General features: G+C 49.7%; 1 protein-coding gene across 9 annotated transcripts in view; it reads left to right on the top strand.

Moving 5' to 3' along the window:
• DUSP22 (dual specificity phosphatase 22) overlaps window positions 1-24,670 on the top strand; it is an 81,788-nt gene that overhangs the window by 14,853 nt on the left and 42,265 nt on the right. For all 9 annotated transcript variants that reach the window (XR_010835212.1, XR_010835211.1, XM_067006868.1 and 6 more), the window contains 2 exons: window positions 1,906-1,988; window positions 20,871-20,920. Coding sequence is in view for 5 of the 9 variants with exons in the window: in XM_067006868.1 (XP_066862969.1) it covers window positions 1,906-1,988; window positions 20,871-20,920 (133 nt within the window). In the remaining 4 variants the exon portion in view is untranslated. The remainder of the gene's footprint in view (window positions 1-1,905; window positions 1,989-20,870; window positions 20,921-24,670) is intronic.

Below are 24,670 nucleotides of genomic sequence, written 5' to 3'. Positions count from 1 at the left end.
AGTTCCCGCCAAATTCAGAACTCACTGAGGCCCCCGTTTGGGGTAGTCGGTGGAGGGTCTGCCGGGCCGGGTCCTGTGTGATGGACGTGGAGGCTGCTTGGGGTTGTTGCGGCAGTTAAGAGAGTCTTAAGGTAAAACCAGCGTTTTAAAACTACCTTTAAAGATCATTTTCTTGACTCTAAAAATGTTACAGGCTAATTGCAGAATGTTGAGAAGGGTGTTTCTTAGTTTCTGCTTAATAGGAATGCAGGTTCCCAGCCCTGCCATAGACCTTCAACTAAGTTGGAGCCCAGGAACCTGCCTTTCTAAAAAAACCCGGGTAGTTCATAGGCATGTTAAACTTGTACAACCACCTGTGTTGAATACACACACAAAAACTATAAAGAAGAAAAAAATTTTAAACACTTGTAATTCCATCTCTTCACGATTATCACCGTTTGGGCTAATTCCTTAGAGCAGTTTTCCCCACTGTGCGTGTTTGTCTCTATGTGTTTTTGCAAATTGAGTTTATATTGTATTTGTTGTTTGGTACCTGCTCCCCTCTCCCCCACTAATACCGTATCCTGAGCATTTTCCCATGTCATTAATATTCTCCAGAAACATCATAATTCAACATTTGATGTTCAGTCTATTTTACCCAGTATCATTTTAAAAAGCTTGCCCCAGGCCAGAACAGGGGCAATGGGGGAGCGGACCTCCTTGATTCTTGCTGGACCCTGTTTTGTAGATTAGCAGAAGTTCCAACTTGAGGGGATTTATTCCGACTTTCTTCTACAGGTATGATCACCGGAAGGGAATGTAATTTTGGTGTCTCCTTAGTTTCTCATGCAGATAATTTAATAGCCAACTTGTAACTTATGGACTATTTTGTTTGGAATTTCCAGAAAATTTTCCATTTTTAGTTTTGCCATAAAGTGAATGTAGGTGTTATAAACCACAGTCTTATCTGCATCTGGAGCCATTCCCTGCTGTCTGACATTAGGGTTGATTAGTCTGCAGATTCCTATATCTTATATAGTAAGTTGCTTTTTTGTATTTAATTTTAACTTAGATTACTAATCATTAAGAGGTAGTTAAAAAATATTTGAGGGCTTCCCTGGTGGCGCAGTGGTTGAGAATCCGCCTGCCGATGCAGGAGACGCGGGTTTGTGCCCTGGTCCGGGAGGATCCCACATGCCGTGGAGCAACTGGGCCCGTGAGCCATGGCCGCTAGGCCTGCGCGTCCGGAGCCTGTGCTCCGCAATGGGAGAGGCCGCGACAGTGAGAGGCCCGCATACCGCAAAAAAAAAAAAAAAAAAAAAAAAAAAAAAAATATTTGAAACATCTTTCTTATTACATGTTTCATGTGAAAGAGTAACCTAAGGGTCTACAACTTAACAAGTGTCAACTACAAAGTGACTTCCTTTAAACAGTGACACGCATGATTATAATGTTGATTAATCTAAATACCTTTCAAGTTTTATATGACTACTTTTTAACAAAATATGTGCCAATCAGAAATAAACTTAGTTATCTGCAGAATACCTAAAAGCAATAATCCTAGATTCCCTGAGTCTAGATTATTCTGGTCTAGTCAGTTAGGAATTTTTTTTTGCGGCACGCGGGCCTCTCACTGTCGTGGCCTCTCCCGTTGCGGAGCACAGGCTCCGGACGCGCAGGCCCAGCGGCCACGGCTCATGGGCCCAGCCGTTCCGCGGCACGTGGGATCTTCCCGGACCGGGGCATGAACCCGCGTCCCATGCATTGGCAGGCGGACTCTCAACCACTGCACCACCAGGGAAGCCCCAGTTATGAATTTTTAAGAGAGAAATATGCAAGTCATTTTGTGTTTTTTGGCCGGCTAAACTTAAGGAGTACTTCATTTGCAGAAAACATTAAAATGTCCTCCTCTTTCTTCTATGACAGATGCCAGAGATGCAGAGCAATTGAGCAAGAACAAGGTGACACACATTCTGTCTGTGCACGACAGCGCCAGGCCAACGTTGGAGGTAAGAGAGGGCTGAGCTGCACGCGTGTCTGCACTGTGCTCCTGGGTCCAGGGGGCACTGACGAAGCAGCCATGTTCTCTCCAGCACCAGTGTGCTCCTGTGTCGCTGGCTGTGTTAATCTTGTGCTCAGGCCATGTCTGTGCCTGTGCCTGGTCCATGGCATGTTGGGAGGATGCCTTCTTTTTCTGATTGTCCTCCTGTTACGTGGCTAGCTTGGCTTTCTTGGCTAAATGCCAAAGAACAAGCTGATGCTGCATTTCCCTTTGGAGTTTTTTTTTTTAAGGTTTTTTTTTTTTTTTTTTTTTGTGGTATGCGGGCCTCTCACTGTTGTGGCCTCTCCCATTGGGGAGCACAGGCCCCGGACATGCAGGCTCAGTGGCCATGGCTCACAGGCCTAGCCGCTCCGCGGCATGTGGGATCTTCCTGGACCCGGGGCCTGAACCCGTGTCCCCTGCATCGGCAGGCGGACTCTCAACCACTGCGCCACCTGGGAAGCCCTCCCTTTGGATTTTAAGGACATTTAAAACCTATTTTAATTCCTTTCAAAATTATCTCCCATTTTAGAATCCAGAAGAATTCAGGCTGCTCATTTCCTGATTTTTTCCATTTAAGTTCAATTATTTACTAGGAAAAAAAGGCCATGGAGGATAAATTGTCCCTGGAGATTTTCCGGGGCTTCTCTGTGCACACTATCAGTGCAGAAGCTGTTGTTGTGTTTTAGGTTTTAAAGTAAACAGGGTGTGTCTACCTTTACACTAATTCCAAAAGCATCTTCAATTTTACCCTAATGGACGGTTTGAGTTGTTGGCTGGGAGCAAAATATATTTCTGTTTATTAGCCTTGACAGAGCCCAAACTACCTCTTTTTAGAAAATAATGTGAGTATGGTTGTGATGTGTATGTTTTTCTGTTTTAGGGTTGGGTATTGGAGAGGGAGGCGTGGCTTGTTCTGAAAGAAATAATCCTAGTTCAATCAGTTTACACTTAAATTCATATTATACAAGAGTAGATAATATATTTTTATTTCAAATTTATCTATTTTACTTGGCCGTTAGAGCTGCCAGATTGCAGTCAGTTTCAAATAATTAAGGATATAGAGTCATAAGTGATTCTACTGACATCACCATACAGAGGACGGTGGGATGTGAAGAAACCTCTGTTCCTTTCTCCAGAGTTTTGAGCTTGCACTTCCCTTTGTTGTTTTAGCTCATGGGTTTTGTTAAGGTGCTATAATTTGTGCTGCGGCATGATTTTATTGGAAACAACAAAAAAACATCATTTTTCTGGAGCCTGACATTTCCCTTGAAAATAGCTACTCCATTTTTCATATATCAACAACAGTTTATATTAAACATATAGCCAAGCTATGGCCTAGGTGATAAGTTAAACGTAAACTGGTCATGATTTCCTTCCTCTTAAATCTCAAGATGAGGCTTGAGGTTTCCTTTATTTTAATAAATTGCATGGATGTCCTCCCCACCCTCACCCTCTAGGCTGCCCTGCACCCTGGTGCCCTGTTCGGCACAGCACGTTGTCAGGTAGGAACCCGGCCCCGAAATCTGTCCACACTGGGGCTTCCGTCCGGATACCAGGTCTTCAAGCTCACAGAACTTCCTCCATGTGGGAGTTCTTTGAGCCTCACTGCCCTGCCTGACACTGGAGGTGCTTCTCTGATGGATGAGATCAGGTTTGCTTATCCTCTGAACCCTGGAATGATGTGGTCAGTGGAGGGAAAGAGGTCCGAGCTTCCAGGTACCAGATCTACCGCCTTTTCCCCACGGGACTGCTTTTATTTGGCAACATCCTGTTTCAGCCTTTGGGTGCTTTTATTACCTCTCTTGATAGTAAGTACTTTCCTGTGATTTCGTTTTATTAAGGGTTAGACCTTCGTTTTATAGCATGACATACTTTAACGTTGCCCCTCTTACTTTATTCGTTTTTAACTTCACAAGTAATTCATGAATATATTCTTAGTGTAAAAATTAAAACAATAGATTCTCTGATTGCACAAATGGGGAAGACTGAGGCATCAGAAGTTATTTGATCGGGCGTGCTTGCCTTAAGTGATTGGGATTGAGGAAGTTCGCCCGGGTCCCAGAAGTTCCGGACCTTCGTTTAGCCCTCTGCCTGATGCATAAAGGCAGTTTGTCTCTCTTAGATTTCAAACTCAGTTCCAGAAGCCATAATTTCACCCAGCCTGAGATGAGTCCGGGAAATTACTTGTTTGGAGTCGGTAGGGAATTAATGGATAGATTTTATGTTTCAGCAGCTCCATGTTTTGCTGGCCCTGATCCTTGGATGGAAGTAGGGCAGGGATGAGGTGAGAGGGCAGATGGTTTCAGGGCCCTGATAAAGGGTGGAGGGACAAGGGGTAGGAGAGGAGGGAGCTGGCACCTTGTGCCCTTTCTGAGATCTTCAAAGCCATGCATGTTTATAGAACAGGCCCGAACTTTCTCTGGGCAGCCCCGGGCTGGGCTGGGCTGGGCTGGAAGTGGGGAGGTAGTTACTGTCTAAAATAGAAAGGTTTCAGTCCTGTCACATCCATGCGGGAGTTCTGTGAGCCTTGCTGCCCTGAACAGCACTGTCGGTGCTTCTCTGGTGGATTAGATCAGGTTTGCTTATCCTCTGAACACTGCGGCAAGGTGGTCAGTGGAGGGAAAGAGGTCCAAGGCTCCAATTACTGTCTCTTCAGAAGAGGATCTGAGGGTTAGATCTTCCAGAATAAAGAGTCTTAGAGACTTGGCAGAAACTTAGGAACCTCACACTCACTGAGTCAGCTCTAAACTAGTATCTGAGATTTTGAGGAGCTCTGGCTCCATTTTTATGGCTACTGCTCTTTGTTTGACGTAGAAATCCCAGCTGAAAAGGGTCCTAGAGATCACCTACCTGACTCCATCACTGTGTGGACAAGAAGCTGAAGTTCAGAGACATGAAGGAACTCTCACAATCCCACAGCTGTTTTAGATAGCTTGATGGAAACCTGAGTCTTCTCTCCCAGGCCAGAGATTTTCCCAGAATGCTTCACTGCCTTGGTCCTCTTATAGCATGACTGATGCTTCTGACTTTGCTAGCAGTATTAGTAGATATTGACACATCAGCTTTGGAAAGCTTGTACCATTTGTTCCCTCACTGACACTGTATCAAAATACCTATTTCCCCAGACCATCACCAGCACAGAGTTTTGCTCTTCTTTACTTTTAATTAGCAGTATTTTTTTTAAATTAGCAGTATTTTTGTTTTGTTTTATTTTTGGTGAATGCCTTCCTCACACTGTCGAGTCCCCTGTGCAGACAGTTCTTCCATTTGAAGGCAGGGAGTGGGTGGTTTACTCTTGAGCTCCTGATGCATGCAGGGCCCTGGGACAGGTGCTAGAGATAAAGTGAATGCCAGTGTCTGCCATGGTGAAGCCCTCAGTGAATAAACAAAATATACACGGTAACTCTTTTATACATATCACTAATAATTACCGTCAGGCTCAGGGCAGGAACCACTCAGAGAACAAGGTTCCTCCTTTACCATGTCAGTCTGGAGGCATCTGCAGTGCTAGGCTTTTGGCTGGGCCTTTGGAGACGACGGGGGTTTAGAAAATCTGGTTGGTGCTGTTCTGGCTGGTAGAGTGCCAGGATATGCCTTCTGGCGGGGCCCTGACTCCACGGAATGACATCAGTCCTGCTCGTCCCCCATGGGCCCTGGGGACCCAGCCTGGACGATAGCGGTCACCTGGTTCCTTTGTAGCATAACCAGACCTGGTGGCCTGCTCACGTCACCTGTTAGCAAATGGCAGAGCCGGGGGAGAAATCGTTGCCATGTAGACAAATTTCAAGTAGGAATTAAGCCAAAATCTGTAATTATAACATTTAAGGGGGAAAAAAGTCCCTTCCTCCGATTCCACATTGAGGACTGGGTGGGGCAGTGGCCTGTGTTTTGCTGAAAGTGTTTCCTTATTTGTGAGCTGTGTTTTCAGTGCCTACTGGTTGCTCCAGATTGGAGGGATGGTGAAAACTCCTGTCACAAAGACGGTGCTTTTTCAAATCAGAAACCCCGTGTTGTTTGTAGGTGCTGAGGAAGTAATATTGAGCAATGAAAGGTTTCTCCCTTCCTCTGAAAAAAGAACCAGAAGTCTATCTTTCTAATGTAAAAATTTCAGAGTTTGTTTCATTTTTCATGTTGGGTATTTAACCAGAGCACCTGCAGGAAACAACTATTTTTCACTATTAACAAAAATGCTTTAAAAAGTATTCTCATTCCTTAACTGGGCTAATAACAGAAACAGTTTAATTTTTAAATGATTTATATTTTAGGATTAAATAGAAAAAAAATAGTTTATATACATATATTCAAATCAGGGCATCGCATGCATGCCAGATAGATTTTTTGAGCTTGAGTTCGGCTTGGATATTCTTCCCATTTTAAGTTGTGACTTTCGTATTTTGAACCATTTAAGCGTTTGTTTTTATTTTTGTTTTTGTTTTCATAGGCCAGCATTTATTCCTGGTGATTCTGTTTTATATTTCCTTTAACACAAATGACATTTTCTTGAGGTATCCAGACTCAGAATTTAATTTTGTTAGTTTTGTTTGTAGTTGACCACTTCTCCTGGTTCTGATACTTACTGTTATTTATGTGTCTGTACATATAGGTGTGTATCTCCAAGAGATGCCCAGTCTGCTTGGACAGTGGTGCTGAGAGCCTGAGGGGCTCCTGTAGGGATCTCGTTCCCCTGCTGCATTTCTGTCTGGTGTCCCACCCCGTTTCTCACCCTCGAAATTTTTGTTGGCTTCCTAAATGTAAAACAAGACCAATCCAAGGTGTGAAATGGCATTTGAAGTTTAAGAAACTGTGCTTCTGTGTCCACTTCTTTCTTCCACCCTTCTTTTGCCCACCCAAGCCCTACCCTCCCTCACACCTTGGCCCAGCTCCCTTCAGAGAAGGACACTCCCAGTGACCTCCAACCTCAGGAATTCTTCCCTTTTTCCTGTAATACTTCTAGCGTGCACTCTCTCTTGGGCCCTGGGCTGTGCATGCTCGGTGACAGACCCTTCAGGCCGTCAAATGGCTGTCTAACCTCCGTCTGATGGTCCAGCTCCTCAGCATCTCCATCCCAGGTCCTCAGCTGGTCTTAGGCCACTGTGGGCAGTGGATTTCTGCCACGTTGGATCTCCTGGTCTCCCCAGCACTCAGCCTGGATCTGGTTCTGCAGATGCTTGCTGACAAACTCAGAGCCGAGTGCATTTAAGCTCCACTCCCAAGTGGGAAGCCATGTCTTCGGTCATCTGTGGCTGCCTTAAGGGTGTGAAAGAAGAGCAGTGTCAGGAATGGTTTATTGACCACCAGTGATCTGTGAGGCCAGAGGTCTGTTAATGCAGCGCAGCCTCCCTGCCCTCCCCCCACTGTCAGGAAGCCTGGGCAGGTGCAGATGTTCTGCCGTACACAGCTGGAGGGGCCTCCAGTTCCCAATCCCCTCTTGCTAAGTGCCTGCAACCACGTGACTCTTCTGTGACTCTCTGGCTGACCTCTCAGCGGTGCTTCAGCTACCTTTGGTCTGCGTTTTGGAAGCCTGGTCCTACAGGGAAAGCACAGGCTAAGACACGGATGGTGGATGACCAATTAAAAGAAGAGTGGCCCCAGCCAAGGCACCTCGAGGTCGGGAGGGTCGGCTGAGACGTCCTCTCAGATCTCAGGAGCTTGTGGCCAGATCCTGAAAGGCTGGGAGGACTTTCCAGGCACCAGGGCCGTGTTCTGACTCATCAGGGAGACCTTGGTTACCTTGTCCTCCTCTGGAGGACAGACCCAGCTCTGCCTTTCTGCCTACCTGGTGACCATGTCAGCTCGGCTCTTGGGACTCTGAGGCCCCTCCTGTCCATGACCTTCAAGTCACAGGGGCTATTGGCCACATTTCCCCTGGCACGAGGAAGAGGATTGCTGAAAGCCACATGCCTTGTCCTGTACACACAGGTGTAGGCAGGGAGGTTCACTGCAGCTCTGTTTGTAATGCAAAATATTGGAGCCAAGCCACATGTTCAGCGGAGGGGTGCCTGTCAGCTGCGATCCATCTGTGCAAAAGAAATACTCTGCAGCAGTTCACAGAGAAGAGGAAGGCTTACATGTGTGCACAGGAAAAGGTTAATTGCTAGGCAAAAGAAGCAAGTTGTAGAATAATATACGCAATCTGATCCCAGTTGTGTAAAATTGCATAACAATACGTGTATTCCTGTATGTACATAGATAAGTGTATAAATGCACAGATAAGAGTTTGAAAGGACCGTGTCAGACTCCTGGGAGTGGTGAAGAGAGAGCAGCAGGGGAGGAGAGGATGGAGAGGATGAGCCTCACTCTTCTCTCTGTTTATTTGCTACAGTGGGAGCATCTTCCTAGTGTCATTTTGAAGGAAGAGAGGGAGGGAAGGGAGTACGCAGGTGGCCGCACTTGGTGTCTGGAGTGGTGCCGGGTGGATTGCGTTTGGATGTCCAGGCTTGGCTGGAATGGGCTCTGTGTCTGGTAACAATGTTTCCACGGATTCACATGTGACTGTGTGACCTCAGACACACTGCATGCATGTCATCCTCCTCGGTCAGTGGATACAAAGCATCCCTTTGAGTCATCTTAATCTTCAAAGGGAGAAGAAAGCCCATGACACACCTTTCAACTATTTACATTTTATTTTCAATATCAGTTATGTTGTACTTCTTGAATGTTTCCGTTAAATGAGTCTATGTCCTTTTTTAGGATTCACAGATCCCCTAGTGATACAGCTTGAAGCACGGGGCAGGGTTTCCTGGTCGGATTGGTCGGTGTGGATGAGTTCTGTTACTTTACTGGCATTACAGAAACCACCACACTATCGTAATTGCTGGTGAGGTCCAGGGCCTTTGAAAGCAAATCGTTGTTCGACCTGGGATCGTTCTCAGGTTGACAGTTGTTTCCATCTCTCCGGTAAAGTCTTTGAGTATCGGTGGCACCTCCTGTGCCAGAAGTTTGCAGCTTTCGTGTGTTGAGGTAAATTTCTTTGAAGCCAACCCCAGACTTAAATAGAAATGACTCAAATAGAAATGATTATGGTAGGTATCGAAAACTGTCTAGTAATCGCTCTTTCTTGAATCCAGCTGTGTCTGAGTTCCCTGTGTGGGGGCCGTCAAGTGCAAAGAAGGCGGCCTCCTCCCCTGGCTGCTGGCCTTCTGTGACAAAGGGAATTAATTCTGAAGCCGGAATTCCAGCGCGGGTGAGCCAGAGGGGCTGAAACTGCCGAGGCCTGCGTTCGGTCCAGGCAGGAAAGCGGTGCTTCTTGTCTCTGAGTGGAAGAGACGGGTTAACTTCCCTCTGCCCGGCTCCCTGGAGCCCCTGGCACCCCAGCTGTTGGCGTCCTTGCTAGTTCTCACACTTGCCGACCAGCCTCCACGTAACTGAAGACTTTTGCAGAACACTCTTCTTCCTGGACTTTTCCCCTCAGTCAAGCCCCTGTTTCTTGAGCATCTCCTGCTGAGCTTCCGTCTCCTGTGTCTTCTGCAGACTCCCTCCCCTGTGCGGTCACGTCCTGAGCATGGGTGCCAAGTGCTGCTCCTGGAGGGGCTCTCCTAGCTGAGACCCCTCCCAGTCCTCAGCGGGGACTATGCTAGTGGCAGGAGCTGCCAGGACTTCCACATCAAGGTCTCAGGAGCAGCGTGTGACACGTGGTCCCTCCGCTCTGCTCCGGCTGGAATGGCCGTGGGCACTGACAGTGCGGCAGGATTGCCCCCGCGCGCTGGATGGCGGCTGGTCTGTTTATACAACACCCTCGTGCCCTCGGGCTGGGGCTTGGGGAAGACTTTGTGAAGAGGAGGGTTGGGGCAGCCTTGCAGGACTGGTATGTCTGCTTCAGTGGGGAGGTGGGTCTCAAGTAGAACCAACCCTTCTGGGCTGGTCAGGAAGGGGGAAATAAGGACACGTGTGGATGTCGTCTGGTTCCCGAGTGGGGAGGGTGGTCAGCGTGGCGGGGTGAGGGTGGTGCCATCTTCAGTTCTCCTTTTGGCTAAATTGGGAGTTATTCCTTCAGATTCGGCAAATGTTAATTGAGTACCTACCTTGTTGAGGGATTGGGGATAAAATGCGAAGAGAGATAAGCTGTGACCCAGCACCAAGAAGAGACAGGCACGGAAATCCTTAAACGGGGCGGAGCTGCGGACGCAGGACAGGGCTGAGGGGCCTGGGGCGCCACCCCCGCTGGGGCAGCCCGGCCCCGCCCCAGAGCTGGCGGTGTGGAGCGACCCTACGGCATGGGGGGGTCTGCTGGGTAGTGGTGGTGAGGAGGGGCACTCGGGGGGGGGCGGGATTCTGGGTGAGGGCGTGTGTGCGGGGCGCCAGGTGCGCAAAGCGCGGGGCTCCGCAGAGCAGGGATGCCAGGAGCCAGGCCGGAGGAGGAGGCGCGGGGCAGATGAGGAAAGGTTTTCTTCGTCACGCTGAGGAGTCTGAGCTTCGTCTCGTGTGAGGCGGAGACTCAGCCAAGATGTATGAACAAAGTCGGGTGACACATTCACATTTCTTTTGCAAGGTGTTGACTAGGGGATGGGATGGAGTGAGGGAGACAGAAACCAGAGAAACTGCTGGGAAGCTCTTAACGGTAATTCTGGTCCGAAATCGTGAGGGCTGAGCCGGGGTGCCGGGAAGTAGAGGGGTCACCTCCACAAAGTGACACAGCAAGGTTAGAAGTCAAAGGATGGGAAACGGGTCTACAGCAAACATGAACCAAAAGAAAGGTGGCATAGTAATAGTTTTATCAGACAAAATAGAATTCTCGTGGGCACCTTACAACACCCTAAGCAGATTTGCCATTTTCAGGGGCTCCTATCATTCATTAGCAGGTAGGCACTGCCAGTGGGCCCTGTGCCTGCCACACCGGCAAGGGAAGTGGCCCAACCTGACTCCAGAAGCTGGGCGTGAAGCAACGGTGCCAGCTGGTGTCATCGCCTCACTGCAGCCGCGGTCCCGCCTTGCCCTCTCTGTGCTCTGACTCCTGGGATGTTGCGGGACGTTGGCGTGTGCCGGCGCGGAAACCGGCAGTGGCCCCAGGTCTGGAGTGAGACGTTACTTCTCTCCCCTCAGCTACCGCCACGAGGAGCGCAGATGTGGTTTCAACACTCGTAACTGAGCAGGGCGTCTGCAGCCAGCTCTCCTCTCTCCTCTAAGGGAAAGTCACTGGGTCGGCAGTGAGGGCGGAGGCTGGCCGACGGGGAGGACACGGGTGCATCTGGATCCTGAGGGCGCTCCTCCTGCTCTTGAGGCCCCACCGTGGGCAGGCTTGGTTGCTTCCCAGACTCGTCCCAACTAAAGGAAGAGCATCTGTGCAACTACTGCCAGAGCCAGAGAGAGGAGAGGCCACCCTGCATTGTCCCAGCGGCTGCAGAGGGACGCTGCCCTGACCTGTGTGATCACCTGCGGCGTCTCAGACAGCAGAGCGGAGCCTGGACTTCGGCTTGAGCGTTCCAGCCCCGGAAACCGTTCCCCACCAGAGTAGCTCAGAGGGCGTGGCCGACTGAACTGGCCTTCAGAGTCGCCGGGGCCTAGCGACGGTGGAGCTGCTCCAACCTGAACGTACCTGTGTAACCAGACCAGCCCCACGGAATCCAAGTGGAAGACACTCCCAGATCCCCAGATCAACGCAAAGGGACTGAATTCGAAGGGCCTTGTAGAACACGCCGGCTCACAGCGAACGACCTTCCCCACTGTTTGCCTTTCTCCCACGCCCCCTCCCGTGTTCCTGTAACCTGACACTTCCCCGCTTTTCCTCTGGAACCCTCTCCTGCTGCCACCCCTGCACTCGCAGTGGCTTCAGGACCAGTGCTTTCAACCAGTTGTCTTGACGTCCTGCCCACCCCCATGAGGGGCCTCTGGCCTCCCCGCGCAGTTCTCCCCTCTGTGCCCAGTGCGAGAGGATGCAGCTGTCAAAATAAAAATAGCCCGTCAGCTTGCTTTCAGCGGCAGCCGTCTGGGAGGGAGGGCTTGGTGGAGTGTTGCCCTTCAAGGGAGGCCTGGGACACCGGGCGAAGCAGAGTCAGTCTTAGAGGAGAGCCAGGAAGGCGCCCCTCCCCTGTGGTGTGGGAGGTTGGACCCCCACACCGCGGCATGTCAGTGACCTGAGCGCCAGGGAGATCCAGTGCGATCTGACCGTCCACACGTACCTGCCTTGGAGAACGCGCCCTTCCTCGCGCCCAGGAGAAGCGGAATCACGGACTCAGCGCAGGCCTTTACTGCACCCCACCTCTGCGTGTCCTTACTCTGATCCCACCCACGCAGGGCTGGCCATCTCGCAGGGCAGTGCCCTGCTGTGGGTCAGCGTTTGCTTCATTCTCGAAACGCACCATTTCTGGGGTCTGACCCCACCTGGAGGACGTGATGTTAGGCCCCGGGGACCTTGAATGCTGCTTAGAAAATAAAGCTCCTCCGGTGCCGAGGATCGCGCCCCAGTGGAATCCGCGGCGTTGGCCACTTGCCCGCAGGAAGGTCTCGTCCCATTGGGAGGGAGGGAGTCTGGACTCATCGGCTTGGCAAAACCTGCAAGAGGGACCACAGACGACATTCCGAATGCTGAGCTCCTTGCGGAGGAGGGCTGGGCACCCTCCTGCACAGGGGTGAGGCCAGCCGGCAGCGCACCCACGCGTGAGCCTGGCCCTCCGAAGCCCCGGGCGGCACCTCTGCAGCCTGGCCTGTGCTGGCGACAACACGCGCCTTGTTCCTTTGTTAGCACCTCCAACCGCTCAGCGCCTCACAGGTGGAATCAAATATCCTTTTGTAAAAAAGTCCTGTGTGCCTGTCTTCAGAGTGAGGAAGGGAGCCAAGCGCAGGTGATGGTTTAGAATCAGGCAGCCCCAAGGCCGTCCCCCCACAGCCCACGTGCGGAAGAGGAATGCGGGCTCCGGGTTGTCACGGTGACCTTGGGAGGCGTCACTGTCTGGCCAGGGCTCAGCGCACCTTCTGTCGGGCCGGCTGGTGAACACGCTGGGCTCCAGGAACCTGAGGTTTCCGGGCACCGCTCTGCGGCCCCCTCCCACCCGTGTCCTGAGAGACGCTGCAGGCCACACGCAGGCGAACAGGCGGGCTGTGTCCCGACGCACGCGGGCCTGTTTGTCACCTCTGGTCTTGGTGGCCAGGTGGCAGGGAGCGTAGCTGGGGTGCACCTCAGGGACTGAGCCAGCGGCTTCCAGGGGCCTGTGTTGGGTCTGAAACTTGGGGCCACTGAGTCCCCAGTTTAATGCACTCCTGGACATTTCTGAGCATCTGGCCAACCTCCACCTTAGTAATGGTTTTTCATTGTTAGTGAGACCGGCCACAGCATCCTGCTGAGATTTAGCGCTCCTAGGACCCTGCAGATGGAGACATCGCCCTTTAAGACAGCTTGGCCGGCCTGCCTGCCCTGGGCGGTGCTTCCGGCCAACTCTAGGGACCTCTGGCCCCCCTGGACACGGGACTCTCAGGGCACATTGGACTTTAATATTCTAAAAGTGGATCTCCCTTCCTTCACTTAGTGACCATGTATTGATGGTCTCTGGAGAGAGAGGTGCTAGGGTGCTGCGAGAAAGTTGAGTAAGAGATGGGGCCCAGGCACTGAAGGAAACGGGGGTCTAAGGGAGAGGCTGATCCTCAGGTCAGTTACCGTCCTCTCTGCTGGGGCCCCGGCACCCTGTGTGGCCCGTTGGGTGTTGGGGGGCAGTTAGAGGAATCGCTGGAGTCCGCCTGGGACGGGGGTGCTTTCGGAGGAAGTGCCCCCCAGGACTCCTGAGGGAGAAAAGGACCCACAGGAGCCTGGGGAGGGGTGGGCAGGAAAGTGCAGGACGCCTGGGGGGCTCAGGCAGCAGGTGCCTGGGCTTGGTGAGCTGGAGGAAGGGGGGTCGAAACAGAGCCACAGAGCTTGGGAGGGGGTCTTTTTACTTTGCAGATGGGGTGTTTCACCAGCCGAGACACGTGATCAGATAAAAATCCACCTTTGTGTCTTTTACAGGCAAACTTGGTCCACTGCTGAGATCACTCCTGAGGGGTGTCTCATTCACGTCCCGTGACTTTCGACACGGTCGTGTAGCATTAACGCCCGTTAGGTTACACCGTAGAATTGCTCGATTTGGGGAGATTTTTGCCAAAACTGCCCTGTTTTCACGAGTCACGTCGGGCGCACCAGCAGGTCCTCAGACAGAACCCAGATCACAGAAGAGGGTTGGGTGGTTCGGCTGGCGTGACCTCCCCATCGCCCGCCCTCGCAGCCTGAGGGACTCCGCGGGCTGTGCCCACGTTAGCAAAAGGAGTTGGAGCAAAAATAAGCCTCGGGGTTCTCCACCTGTTGACCGGACGAGTCAAATGTATGTCGTTTTTTGACTAACCTGAAAGAAGCCAGCAGGTGCTGGAGGGTTCTCATTTGCATTTTTTCTCACAAAATCAAGCTGAGGGCTAAATCTTGTCTCTCCACTCTGACCTTCCCACCCCTCCCCTCCCCACCAAGCACCACAGAGTTCTTGGAAGTTGTTATTTGTGGTGGTGTTTCCTAAATTTAGCTGATGCAGGAAGAATCAGTGGCAAATGGGGACGTTAAGAAAATGCGTCTTCGGTTTAGAACCTGGATGTAAGACGTGTATTATACGGCACGACTAAAGGGCCGCATTTAGCTTCTGGGGTGATTTTCTACAGTAGTTTCTTGGAGACTTTTGCTGCGGTGTAAACAACCAAAAAGAGAGGGGGTGGGGCCCTCACCCTCTGCACCTTCCCTGTTTGGTGTTTATGCTGATTTCCAGTTCTTAGTCCACAGATGTACGTCGGGTTTTCCAGATGTAATCGCTTTATGGGTATAATTTTGTACTGTACTTTTTCCCTTTAAAATGTTATTGGCTGGGTGAAAATTCTTAAATCGAGGAGAAATACTAATCAAAATGCATGTGCCAGGAACTGGGCTTGGCTTCCGCGTACATGAACAATTGGGGCATCTTCCTGGGCTTCTCTGCACTGAGACTCTGCCGGGAGGGGCCCTGGAAACACACAGTGAGGCTGTCAAACCTGGTATGTTTGTCCAAAAGCAATTTCAAGTCAGCAGTTGCCGTCTGTTGGGTATGTGACCTTTAAGAGTGGGGCCAGGCTAATTTTTTCAGAGTTTACCTACCTTTAGGTTTATATAAAAGTGCAGAAGTTGTCAAATTCATAGAGACAGAAAGTAGAAGGCTCCCAGGGGCTGGGGAGGGGTGGGAGCTAGTGTTTAATGGGGACCGAGTTTCCATTTGGGAAGATGAAAGGGTTCTGAAGATGGGTGGCAGGGATGTGAATGTGAATACATTTAATACCTGTGAGCTGTATACTTAAAATGGTTAATTCTATGTTATGTATATTTTACCACACCAAAAAAGTGGAGAGAGTGATTGTCTCAAGTGAGAGAGACTTTTTTAAAATTAGTATATAAGCTGTGGTCCTGCTCCCGATCAGCTGTGAGACAGTTCAAATTTAATTCTTTTTTTTTCAACACTGTATTCCCAGTTCTATTTATATATTTATTTTTTATTTTTGGCTGTGCTGGGTCTTCATTTCTTTGCACAGGCTTTCTCTAGTTGTGGTGAGCAGGGGCTACTCTTCGTTGCCGTGCACGGGCTTCTCATTGCGGTGGCTTCTCTTGTTGCAGAGAACAGGCTCTAGGTGCACGGGCTTCGGTGGTTGCAGCACATGGGCTCAGTAGTTGCAGCGCATGGGCTCAGTAGTTGTGGCGCACAGGCTCTAGGGTGCGGGGGCTCAGCAGTTGTGGCTCGCGGGCTCTAGAGTGCGGGCTCAGTGGTTGTGGGGCACGGGCTTAGTTGCTCTGTGGCATGTGGGATCTTCCCAGAACAGGGCTCGAACCCATGTCCCCTGCATTGGCAGGCGGATTCTTAACCGTTGCGCCACCAGGGAAGTCACCAAATTTAATTCTCTTTAATTGTATGTTTCTTTTCTGGACTCAAGAGGTTTTGGGGAATGTGGTGAAACCACCTCTTCGTGAGGTCTTCAGCTTATTTTCTCAAGCCGTGCAGTACAGCCCCCAAACATGCTGGTCAAAGGAAAAACGCAGTCTCTTCAGGGGTCCTCCCATGCACACCCAAGTTGCTGCTGGCACTGAACGGGATAAATGAGAAGCCAAGATTTCTGGTTATGTCATTTCTGCCTGGATTTCCCAATTCCTGCCCCTTAGTGAGCCCCTGCGCCTCCTACTGACATTTCCTCTTAGGTTGTTAAATAGGCAGAAAGTAGTCACTTTCCATAACTGTTCTCCATTAGCTTCCTGGGAGAGAGAAGACAGCTGTGAAGGGCTTGGCCTTTCCTTTGAAAAGTAGAATGTCAACTAGGTTCTTCAGAAGACTCTTACTTATGGTGTTTCAGAAAGAAAAGAACAGTGAAGTTTAGAAATTGTACTTGAAACAAGCGAGAGTTTGATTCCTTCACTAGTCCTGAAATCAGAACCTTAGCCCTGCTTTTCAAGTACTCGCCTACGTATCGTTTTAAGTGTAATCTTTAAGTTTCAGACCCAAAGAAAGGCAAAAACCTTACTCTTGGTGGTTACTATGCTTGTTGAAACAGAAAACTGAAAATTATTAGAACTTTTGAGAATACGGACTTAGAAAGCTTTAACCTTTTGTTCAAGAAGAGCCTCTGGAATACTTTCTAAACTTTCTTTTCAGTCAAGTGATGACTACCGCTTCTTTTAACACTTAGCAAAAACAAACACTTCATCCAAAGAGCGCTCCTTGGCAAATCCCACCTAACTCTTACTTCTTTCCTGGGTTTTCCTAATTTTTTTCCTACATTGTGTCACATCAGTGTGACTTTATGTCACACTAATTGATGTGTCACTTGGTATTGTGGCTATTTAGTGTATATGTTTTTTGCCTTTTTCCCCCCTCCGGCTCCCATTTCATCAGTATTGGCGCCATTCTCAGGACATGTGAGGCCATTCAAAATGTCATGTAGTCCGAAGAAATTGGTTGCTCTTTCTTTGTCCCTCATAGAAACCATGGCCGTCTTAACTGAGCTTGTTTTTGTACTTCAGTGGGCACTCCTGGGCCAGCTCTCTAAGTTGAGAGTCTGTAACTCGACATTTATTAGCTCCATAAAAGTTTAATGTCAACTAGCTTTCTAACAATCACTTTTTTGAAGTATCATGGAAATACTGAATTTTTATTTATTTAGTGAGAATTTTGTTTCAAAGAAGATAACTGATTTTAGGGTTTTTTAAAAAAAATATTAGTGATAATATGAAGGAGGAAATACCACCTAGCAAATGCTATAGTAAGGGAAACAGTGCTGCTATTTTTATTACTTATGAATTCTTCAGATTGCTCTAGAATTTTGTCCTATAATAAGATGTTCTTTATTTTTTGGCTAAAGTTTCTGTAACCTAGCTAAACATCTGTCTCTCTGAACTCCAGCACTACAGAATGGTCCTTTGTTTAGGTCCAGGTAGATGAAAATTCTGTTCCACATCATATTAAAACATTTGCAGAGCCCAGTCCTTTAATAATTTCAAGTCTGTCCAGCTTTCTCATTAGCGTTGAGATCTTTCGCTGCCAGCACTCTTGCTGCTTTCTGAATTAGTAATTAACTGAATTGTACACATGTGCAGGCATCTGAAGCCTTTTTTCAGGCACCTTATGTTCTGCAGTCTGTGGCCTCCAAGAAAGATACTTTTTGTGCTTTGTTAATGACTAAGCCAGGATAAGTAGAGGTCGGTGGTGAGCAACTGAACCTTTTCGACCGTTTTGACTCCTTTCTTCACTGTATTTGCATAGTCTGTTCCCTTCTCATTGTAGATCACGGTGAGCTGCCTCTTAGCTGTGTCCTGCTGGAGCGTGTGTGCGCGCGTGCCCCCCAGCATGGCGTGGCTCTTGTTTTTGTGGTCACCAGAATAAGGCCTGGGCACCTCACAATATTTTTCTTCCCTGGTACTATTCTTACGATGTGATCTTCCTGTTAACTGATTTTCACCTTGTTCTTATCATCCAACAGACATTTAGTAAGTGCCTGTGGTATGCCAGACATATTCCAGGGAAGGTTGTTATTGCTGTTATTCTATCTTTGAGAGAACATGATCTTATATTTTATATTTTCAGCGTCCTTCCTTTGCAGTAGGCGATCCCCAGACTTGTGGCCGGGAGCCCCTTTGTTCCTCCTTCAACGCGTCATAGATGGGAAGCCGTCATTGCCACGTGCCTGTCCCAGCTAGTGAGGCTGAGGGGACCCACATGGCCGAAAGGTGGCTTCCTCAGCCCCGGCGGGCATGGAGTGGGGACACCCCTTGCCACCTTCTCCCGGTTTGCTCCTGCTGCGTGGGGCTGGCCTCCTTCCCTTTGCACGTCAGGCACCGCAGAGGGGAATGAGACCCCGTCCAGAGAACCCTGAAGGAGCAGAGCGCTTCCCCCGACACCGTGCTGGCGTTGATGGCGGACGCTCTCCCTTAGCTAAGAGCCGTGTACCCTCCCCTCCTTCTCTTCCTTGGCTCCGTTTTTTTCTCTCCTCCCGACGTACGACGTACGGGCTGGGCCGGTTCTGGATTCTGCAGAATTAAGGGGCTGCCAGTCAGCAAGTGTGGCAGGCGCTTTCATCCCACGTTAGAGGGACCCAGCTCGGCATCGCTGACCGGCAAGTCGCTCAGGCTGACAGTCGCAGGAGAAGGGAAAGTGGAACCCTCAGAGCCCTTGCTGTCACTCTGGAAGGGTTGCTCTGAAGGAAATTGGGGGAACTGTGTGGGAGGGAAGTATTTCACAAGCTTCTGGGCCTGATCCAGCCAACTCTCACTTAAGAGTAAAAGGAAAAACGTAAATGAGTCATTTCAATGGCGGATTGCAAGATGATCGGTGTGTGTCTACACCAGCAAGCCTGTTGGCCTCCATGAGGCGAGGCGTGAAATGACTCTTTTTAACAGTATCGTTTCCTTTTCCATTTTCTTTCCCTTCAAATCAGGGCTGTCAAAGCTCTCGGGGTTTGGAGGTGCTTTAGAACTTCAGGCAGCTGCTTCACTGTTTCCCGCAGAGCCGAGTGCCCGGAGTCCAGGGGGACGGGGACAGAGACAGAAGGAGACAGTGAGGTGACGAAGCGACGCTTGGGTGGGGGACGGCTTTTGCTGCTTCACGTTCTTTTCCCGGCAGCCGACCCGTAGCACGTTAGCGTGTTTGGCCACGTGTGGAGCGTTCCTCTGTGGATAAGTAGCGGTAAAACGCATCTTCTCGGAGATCCAAAGGAGCCTTTGCTGGAAGATGTCATGACTGACTCAAAACTGAAAAATACATATATATACATATATACATACACGTGTGTGTGTGTGTGTGTGTGTGTGTGTGTGTGTGTGTGTGAAATAAGCAGGAGAAATGATTTTTCTGACCTCTCATAACGGTGGGGGACAGGAAGGGGGATTGTGTCGCTCAGACCTTAGTTGCAGACAACAGAGTCCACTCTAAGGCACTTCAGCAGAAAGGGGCTTGTTAAGAGAGAGCCAAGGGCTGTGATCTCCAAAGAGCTGGAGAGGCAGGCTGCCAAATGCAGCTCAAGGAACAACACCCAGTGCACAACGTACAGCTGCCCACTGCGACCTGCTGCCACGTCCGCCCAGCACTTCCCGCCTCTGCCGCCACCTGCACCTGCCGAGCAGGTGCTCTTTACCCATCTGACTCTTCCCATGTCCTGTTTCCAAATCTGCCTCGAGTAGGTGTGTCAGATGATGCAACCAGGTCCCGAGTCTGCACCCGAACAGCAAGGGGGGTTGAGAAACATCGTTTCTATAGCTTCTGTGTTGGAAAGTGGGACCCACAGCGTGGAGAAGTACCACATGTTCCTCACAAGACTGCACTAGCAAATGCAACACAGAAATTCCTCATGATAGGAGTTGAGTGTAAAATTTTAATGACCAACTGCAAAAAAAAATTGCAAATAATTCTGGAAATAATTTTATGCTTTCAACTGCTAAGGGACTTGTGGTTGTCTGTACCATGATTCCACATATTTCTCCTTCTTTGACTCTTTTAGGTTGGTTACTTTTCTAGTTTCTGATAATGTTTCCCCCCATTAATTATCTATGACCTGGTGGCTAGATTCTGTTAGATTAGGCTATCAAGAGAGAAGGGTTTAAAAGTGGTTTATTTAAGTCTTCATGAAGCCATATTCCTTCGCAAAGTTTGCTGAGATTTCTAGACTTTGTATATTTACTTGACGTTGAAGACCTTTTGAATTATACTTTAAATCCCTCCAAAGAAGAGGCAACCGAGTTTTTAATAAAACTCAAATTTGGCGTGAATTTTTTATAGTATGAATTTACATAAACATTTTTATAGATTTTTATAGTGAACAATGTGAAGTTCATTTTTTTTTCAAATTGGGTCATTCTTTTAAAAAAAAGTATTAGTTTGGTACGTAAACTTCTACTCTTCTGAAAAGCAAGCAAAATAAATCAAATTGTTTCCAGTGTGTGAAGCTCCTACCGTTGCACCAGTGAAACTGTAACTCTCCTCCTCCTAAGACTGTCATATAACATGTCATCGTGATACGGTTTTTACTCTCAGTGCTTCCTTTTTGGCCATTCGGGATCTTAAATGAAATAGATTTAAAGAGTAGAGTATTTGAACAAGCATCAGAGACGATAGTTTTGAAACTTGTAGACATTTCCTGGGAAGGACTCAATTATCTCGCTTTTTTGATAAACCCTGTCTAACCTACAAACTAGAGCATGGACATTTGTGTGTACGGTCATAGACAATGACCAGGAACTTAACTAAGAGTCTTCCTCCAGTTCCTTGGCGATAGAAGATGAGGGAAAAACTTCTCCCTTTTACTTTTTATTTTTTGACCTGAGTAAATAGTTCCTTTAAATATTTTTCTCCGCAGAGTATCATCTTTTTATCTTACTTTATTTTTTATCATTCCACAGGGGGTTAAATACCTGTGCATTCCAGCAGCGGATTCACCATCTCAGAACCTGTAAGTTTTTTTCTGTATTATTTGGACATATTAAAGATAAAGGACTTCGAGTCATCAGAGCGGAGGGGCCTCGTCGCACAGCTGCTGCCCTGCAGCGGGGTGGGAGGCCCAAGAGGCCGGCGCTCCTGGTTTGCGGGTCCTTCTCCCGTGCAGCTCTGACGGTGGGCTGCGTATAAGGAGCCTAGTTTTGTAAAGGGTGCCTCAGACCACACCTTTAGCATGTTCACCCTCTCTCTGGAAGCTGCTGCATTTTGTCCAACAGAAACAGAATATGAGCCACACGTATCATTTTAAATATTCTATGAGCCACATTAAAAAGTAAAAAAGAGACAGGTGACAATAATTTTAATAATACGTTTTAGGGCTTCCCTGGTGGCGCAGTGGTTGGGAGTCCGCCTGCTGATGCGGGGGGCGCGGGTTCGTGCCCCGGTCCGGGAGGATCCCACGTGCCGCGGAGCGGCTGGGCCCGTGAGCCGTGGCCGCTGGGCCTGCGCGTCCGGAGCCTGTGCTCCGCAGCGGGAGAGGCCACCGCAGTGGGAGGCCCGCGTATCACAAAAAAACCCACAAAAAAAAAAAAATAATAATACGTTTTATTTAACCCAATATACTCAAAATACTGTAAGTTCAACACGTGCTCAGCATTTTAAAAATGAGATATTTTATATCCTTTTATACATACAAAGTCTTCAAAAGCTGGTGTGCTTTTTACACTTACATCACGTTGCATCGGGACCAGCTCTGTCCCAGGCGCCCAGCAGCCTCACATGGCCGGCGCCCACCTGAGGGACTGCGTCCTTGGAAAGCTGGTCTGAGTTGAGAGACCAGGTTTTTCTGCTTAGGAAAGTCCTGCCCTCGCTTCCCCCCAGCAGAATTCACCTCCGCCGCCGCTTCAGCTCTGTCCGTCCCTCCAAAGGGAGGGTCATCGTTGCTCTCCTTTCCAGAGGTCGTACGAGGCCTGTGGGACTGGGCCTTGGCGAATGGGGGACGGCTTGGAGACCACCGAGGTTACAGCTGGGACGCCCCACTCCTCGGTGGCTGGAGGTGACGTGGACGAGATGAAAGTGTTCCTGAGCCTGGATGTGAGCCAGGCAGGCTGAGAGGCACAGGAGCCGAGGGCCCGGCCTCTGCCTCTCAGACTCGCCTTTGCTGCCTGTTTTAGGTCAGACACAGCAACCCTTCCAGAACGGCGTGTTGCCGCGTTTCATCGGGGAAGAGGCTGTGGCGTTTGAGGATTTGGGAGCCCACGGGCTTTGTCAGGCTTGGGAACCTTCATGGTTCTCAAGCTTTATCGCCTGCAAGTCCCACATATCAGAAGTGCAGAGCATACAAGCATCCCCCTCTGAAGGCTGTCCGATACTGAAGGTCAGCCAACCTTGGTTTCTCACTGCTGGAGAGCAGAGAAGTCACAGGTTATGCAATAATTTTGTGAGGTCTACCTGTTTGGAAAAACGGGAGACTGTAGTCACATGGACTGATGGGGGGAAAGAGTAAAGGTGAGGGCAGGGGCAGGAGGTGTCGAGTCAGACCAGGAAGGGGCAGGGGAGGCTGGACGCAGGGCCAAAACCTCCTACCCAAAGCCTGTGTTTCCACAACAGCTCTCCATATTTCACAGAAAAGGTCAATCTTTAAGATCGAGGATGGTGAAGGAAAGATTTTCTAGGATCACCAGGAAAACAGTCTCAGCCTAGATCTGGAAGGAGAAGAAGTATCAGAGAGCTTCCTTGGCTAGTAGTCGTGTCGAGAAACAGAAGTGGTTGGAGGGCATGGTGTCTACGGAAGGAAGTGAGCCACTGCCTTTCTCTCGAGACCACGGCAATCTTCTGCCCGTGTTTTGGTGGCTATTTTTAGAATGGCTGCTCTGCTCTTATCTCAAACCGAAATTCTAACATACTGTTGAACTTGCCGGTGCCTGCTTGGCATTCTGACCCTTGGGAAGAATCCGACTGCAGCAGCGCATGGGTGTGTGTGGTCAGGGCAGACGGGCCCTCGGCTCCCAGTGCCCCGGGACTCTTGAGCTTCGGTGGAGGCAGGCAGTGCGCTCCACGTCAGGGGCGAGGGCCCTGACTCGCCAGGTGAAGGCAGCGCTCCGCGGTCCTGCCCCGGGCGGACACGTGAGCGGCAGGCCCGGACCTCTTAGAGGTCTCAGGTTCAAAAGCAGCTGCCTCTGCCTCGGGCCCCTGAACTTCAGTTCACTCATCTGCAAACGCCTGCCTCCAGGAGTTGTGGAGATGAGACCATGTGTGTGGAAGTGTTCTCTGTGCCTCCGAGCACTTTTGAAATGAAGCGTGTTTTTGCTCAGAGTGCGTTGGTGCGGCCGGGGAGTTACAAGAAGGGTAGTCTGGCGCTCAGGGGGCCCATTACGGCTGCCGGGAAGCTGTGACCCAGGGAAGGACGGGAACGGAGGGCGCAGCAGCCGGTCCCCTGACTTCCCACGTCTCCTGGGTCTGTGCAGCTCTTCTGGCAAGACCAGCCCGAGCCCAGTCAACCCGGGGCTGGAGGACTAGCTCGTAAGATTTGAACCGGTCCTCTCCCGTCCCAAGTATGTACAGATGTCTTGTTACGATGTGTGGTCTGCCTTCGTACCCTTTCCTTGAACCTGGCCGAGAGTGTGGTCCAGCAGGTGGGTGCTGCGGCGTCTGAGCTTGGGGCTGGTGACAGGTCGAGCTGGGCAGTGGCCGTTGCTGCCGTTGTGAGTGAAGCCCTGCAGCAGCCCGACCTCGGGTTCAGCTGGAAGAGGGGGTCCAGACCATAACTCAGGGAAAGACAGTTGTGCTCATAGGCGCGTGTGTGATTCTTTAGGGAGACTTTTATTTTTGATCCATGAGCAATAGCAAAGCTTATACACAAGTAAGAATTTAGGTGCATAAACGTCTGCAACTCGATAAATGTTTCTTGCTTTAGTGAAGTTATATAGAGATCGTGAAGTTAAGCTTGGAATTCGAGGGTACTTCATATGTTAAGAGATAGCCTATGAAATAGTTTGAAGTTCTCTACCTGTTAAAGACATTTCACTGGAAAGCACACCTGCCTTTTAACAGCGAGCACGCGTTCATGACACGGTGAGGCGGTTAGCGCCGGCAGGCGGAACCCCTGACCTCTCCCTGTCTCCCGCCTCGCTTTGGGTAGCTTGTATTTTCACTCACCAAAGCAGCAGGAGCGCATGCAGGCCGACCGTGACCTTCAGTTTCTGCGTCACCAACCGATGTAGATGGTCGGGAGGCACATCCTCTTACTGCTCTGGAAACCCAGTTAGAACCAGGGGTCCTTCAGTCTAGCAGCTTTTACTTCCTGGTGCCTAAGAGTTCCTATATTTAAGGACAAAAATAAATTCTAGAAAACTGTATTGCTTCTTTTTTTAACTTAAAGATTTTTAAAAGTTATTTCCAACTTTGGATGTAATTTAAGGTTTTATATATCCTAACTCTTTCCCCACCAATCCCTATACCAGCAGGAATTCTTCTTGCTAATTCGGCTTAGTAAGAGGGTTGTGACCTTTGGAGACTAACTGCGTTCGGTCACTGCAGACGCCCCAGAAAGGTCAGCTTTCTGTCTTGGCCGTACTCCTCCAAACTCCCCTCTGATCTTCCAGGAACTTGAAATGCAGAACCCTGGCTGGAGACAGCGGTAACACATCAGAATTTTAGCTTGGTCCCCCCACCACCCTGCCTCACAAAGTCAGGACACGTGAAAGTTCAGGTTCTCACGGTGGCGACAGCCCCACAGACCCCAGGCTGACGCGTTCTGCGTGAT

This window comes from Kogia breviceps, chromosome 10 (genome assembly GCF_026419965.1).
Source record: "Kogia breviceps isolate mKogBre1 chromosome 10, mKogBre1 haplotype 1, whole genome shotgun sequence".
NCBI classification, from domain to species: domain Eukaryota; kingdom Metazoa; phylum Chordata; class Mammalia; order Artiodactyla; family Physeteridae; genus Kogia; species Kogia breviceps.
Note: the sequence above shows the minus strand (reverse complement) of the source record. Positions and strands in the feature narration are given on the sequence as shown.